Source organism: Morus notabilis, unplaced genomic scaffold (assembly GCF_000414095.1).
Source record: "Morus notabilis unplaced genomic scaffold, ASM41409v2 Scaffold20, whole genome shotgun sequence".
Lineage (NCBI taxonomy): Eukaryota > Viridiplantae > Streptophyta > Magnoliopsida > Rosales > Moraceae > Morus > Morus notabilis.
Window position 1 is genome coordinate 164419 of NW_010362037.1, and position 3098 is coordinate 167516.

Below are 3098 nucleotides of genomic sequence, written 5' to 3' on the forward strand. Positions count from 1 at the left end.
AGATGGTCCTCCTTTTTTTGAAGCAAAAGAACGTGGGCAAATATTGATTTTGTAGGCGTTTTGTACGTTTGATGAATAAGTATTGATAACTTCCGTGGCCATCTTAGAAAGAAGAAACTAGAGTATATAGAATGTACAAAAATGACTACAAGTGAGTTTCTATTATTTGTATTAAGTAATCTCTCCAATCAAGCACTAACTTTGCAAGGGCAATTTTCAAGTAAAAAGAAAAGATAATTCTTTAACAGTGATATAAAAAGTATTTCCGATTGGTAGGATTGTTTTGATTTGAACTACTGGATCTTTTATGAGATTTCCTTGATTTTACATATATATTTATTATTTTTCATTTTGGTATGTTTTTTATCAAATTTAACGCCCATAAACATACTCATTACCTATAACATTATTCTACCATAAAAAGTTTGGAGAAAGTGGTAATCTATTCAGCTTCATTTAATTGTCAATTTACCACTTTAAGTTATTCTCACCCTTTTTAACTCCAAAAGGGTGAACCTAAAGGCTGTGTCCTTGTTAAAAAAAAAAAAAAAAAAAAAAAAAAAAAAAAAAAAAAAAAAAAAAGAGTAAAGTGAATCTAAAAAAGGCTTAAAACTTCAAACTTGAAAACCAAGAGGGAAAAGGGAAGGATTTTTAGGAACCCCACTAGGCCACAACGGCTAGCTTCATATAATTCGTTTATAATAAGTCCAAAGCGCAACCGACCACAACCAACTTTTTCCAGCTTGGCTCTGAGGCTCTCCACCACCACTTAGATCCTTTGCTTCCTCAACTTTCTTCAAACCCTTTTTCTCCCCCTTAAAAGCTCTTCTTCATCCCATTATGTCTTCACCAAAATTCTTCCCCAAGTATTCGACAAAATGCCGAAGAAAAGATTGCCCATCTTTCGGATCAAGTTCGCTAAGATCCTCAAAGTTTCCATTTTTGTTGCCAAGATGAGAAAGCCAGTTATTCCTAGACTTGTTCTGTTTAGGAAATCTCAAAGGCTAAGAAAGTTCGAGCTTCTTCGCAACAAGCATTACAACTATGGATTCATCTCGGAATACGAATTCTCGCCTTCGAAGGAGTTGAGGTTGAATAATTACCATGGAAGGCTTCAAAGAGTGTGTTATTCGATACAATTTCTCTGCAGATGTTTGCGAGGTGAAGGAGGAGATTTTGGAGATTTACCTCTGCAGCTTGAAGCTCTACCTGCAGCCGTTGATCATGATCAAGATCGTGTTATAGCTGGGGCTTTGTTTAAGCCATTGGATTGGGGTGATGGTGATGGTGATGCTGGTGCTGATGAAGGAGAAGATTCTATCGATTTGCGTGCTGAGAGGTTCATCGAGAGGTTCTATGAAGAGATGAGAATGCAGAGACAAGCGTCACTGTGAAGATGGAATCGATTTGTTGATTGTTTGATTGGTTCATTGTTTTTTCTTTTTCAGTGTTGTTTTGCTGGTTTAATTGTTCTGTAATTCTGTTCTCCACGAGATTTTTGTGATTGTGGAGATTTTTTTTTTGGCAGTTTTTTTATTTATTTATAAATATTGTGTGAAGGATTAAAAATTTTGTATTCTGGAAGCAGACGACGCAAAGTAGTTCAAACAAAAATCAAGTATTTTTTTCATTTTTATTGAAAAATCGCCTAAAGGAGAAAAGAATAGTCTACCGTATGGAATTTTTCAGTCAAAGGATCTCAAGAATAGTTGACGATAATCTATATATATATATATATATATATATGATTCTATAGGTTTCTTGGTCAATTGGACCTATAAAGAGTTAAAAAGTATTGAAACAAGTGACAAGAGTATGGATGTATTATAAACTGATATTATTTTTCCATTTTTTGTCAGGCTGCACAGTGAAGAAAACGAAACCTTTGGACATTTTACTAGTCAAGTGTGAATAGATTCTATGCACCAAAACTAGGCCAGACCTGGTCCCCGGCAAAAAGGTAATTCACTACCAAAGTTGACTGGAGAGAAATTCCAACCGAACGACACTGGAAAAATTCACGCGCCAAAATTGGCCTAAAGACTTTACCCATTAATTACCCAACTGAAGCATATCAAATATATGTACTGCAATGTGTATATATACCAACTGAACCACGGAGACGCGTTAGGACTTCTCACACGTGCATAAAAACGGAAGTTTCCATGGCAATGTCATCATACGTTTTCTTCTTAAAGGGTGCGATTTTCTTGAGATCCTATAGTTGAAAACCCAATAACAATAATAAGAAATTAATTAGGGTCCGCATTACGGTTATAGAAATGAAATGTGGCTTAAGTTTAAGAATATCTCATCAATGACTTAATTCTATAATGATATTTAAATAACATATACATTATTGACTTCATAATGATATATTAGCTTTTCACGTAATCTAGATATTGCTCTACTTTTTTTTCCCACATTTTGTGGGATATCTACCTTTTTAAAAAATATGAATCCTCAAAATAAAGAAATTGAGATATCATTAAATCACAAATTAATTAAATTGATTTGTAAGTTTTAAATTCAAACTATCAAACTGTCGGCATCAAATTAATATCAGTATTTAACTACCAAAATCTTTCTAGCTCATGTCATTAAAATACATACAATATCATTATAAATACGATCAAAAGCGGCATCAGTGCCCTTGTTCTTGATAAACAATTGTTTTACCCCATGTCATTAAAGTACAAGCAACGTTATTATCAAAAAGACCAAAACACTGGTATTAGTACTTATTAGCCGAAATAGTGGATAATACAAAATGAGGAACAAGTTAAGGAAGAACAAAACTGAAATTCATACAATTGTAATCCAACCTTGTTACCAAAACTCAGAAATAAGAGTTGCAAAGATGTCGAGGCACGTGAACAACATTTTCTTTAAAACAGATTCGTCCCCTCCGGTGAGTGCTTAAGGTTACGTTGGACGTCCGTCTCTCAGGATGCAACGACAACGACGGTAGCCCGATGCACTTTCGGAACCGTCCGGCGAACTAGAACTAGAACTTTCCTCTATCACCAAAACGGAACTAGAAACACAAGAGAGACTCGTAAACAGAAAGGCAAGAAGTCGAGAGAATGAGAGAAGAG

At 34.6% G+C, this 3098-nt stretch overlaps 1 protein-coding gene across 1 annotated transcript; it reads left to right on the forward strand.

Annotated features, from left to right (window-relative positions):
- Positions 1-667: 667 nt before the first annotated feature.
- LOC21398539 lies at positions 668-1555 on the forward strand. The gene has a single exon (XM_010100952.2). The coding sequence runs from the start codon at positions 879-881 to the stop codon at positions 1392-1394; it is 516 nt and encodes a 171-aa protein (XP_010099254.1). The 5' UTR covers positions 668-878; the 3' UTR covers positions 1395-1555.
- The last annotated feature ends 1543 nt before the right edge of the window (positions 1556-3098 follow it).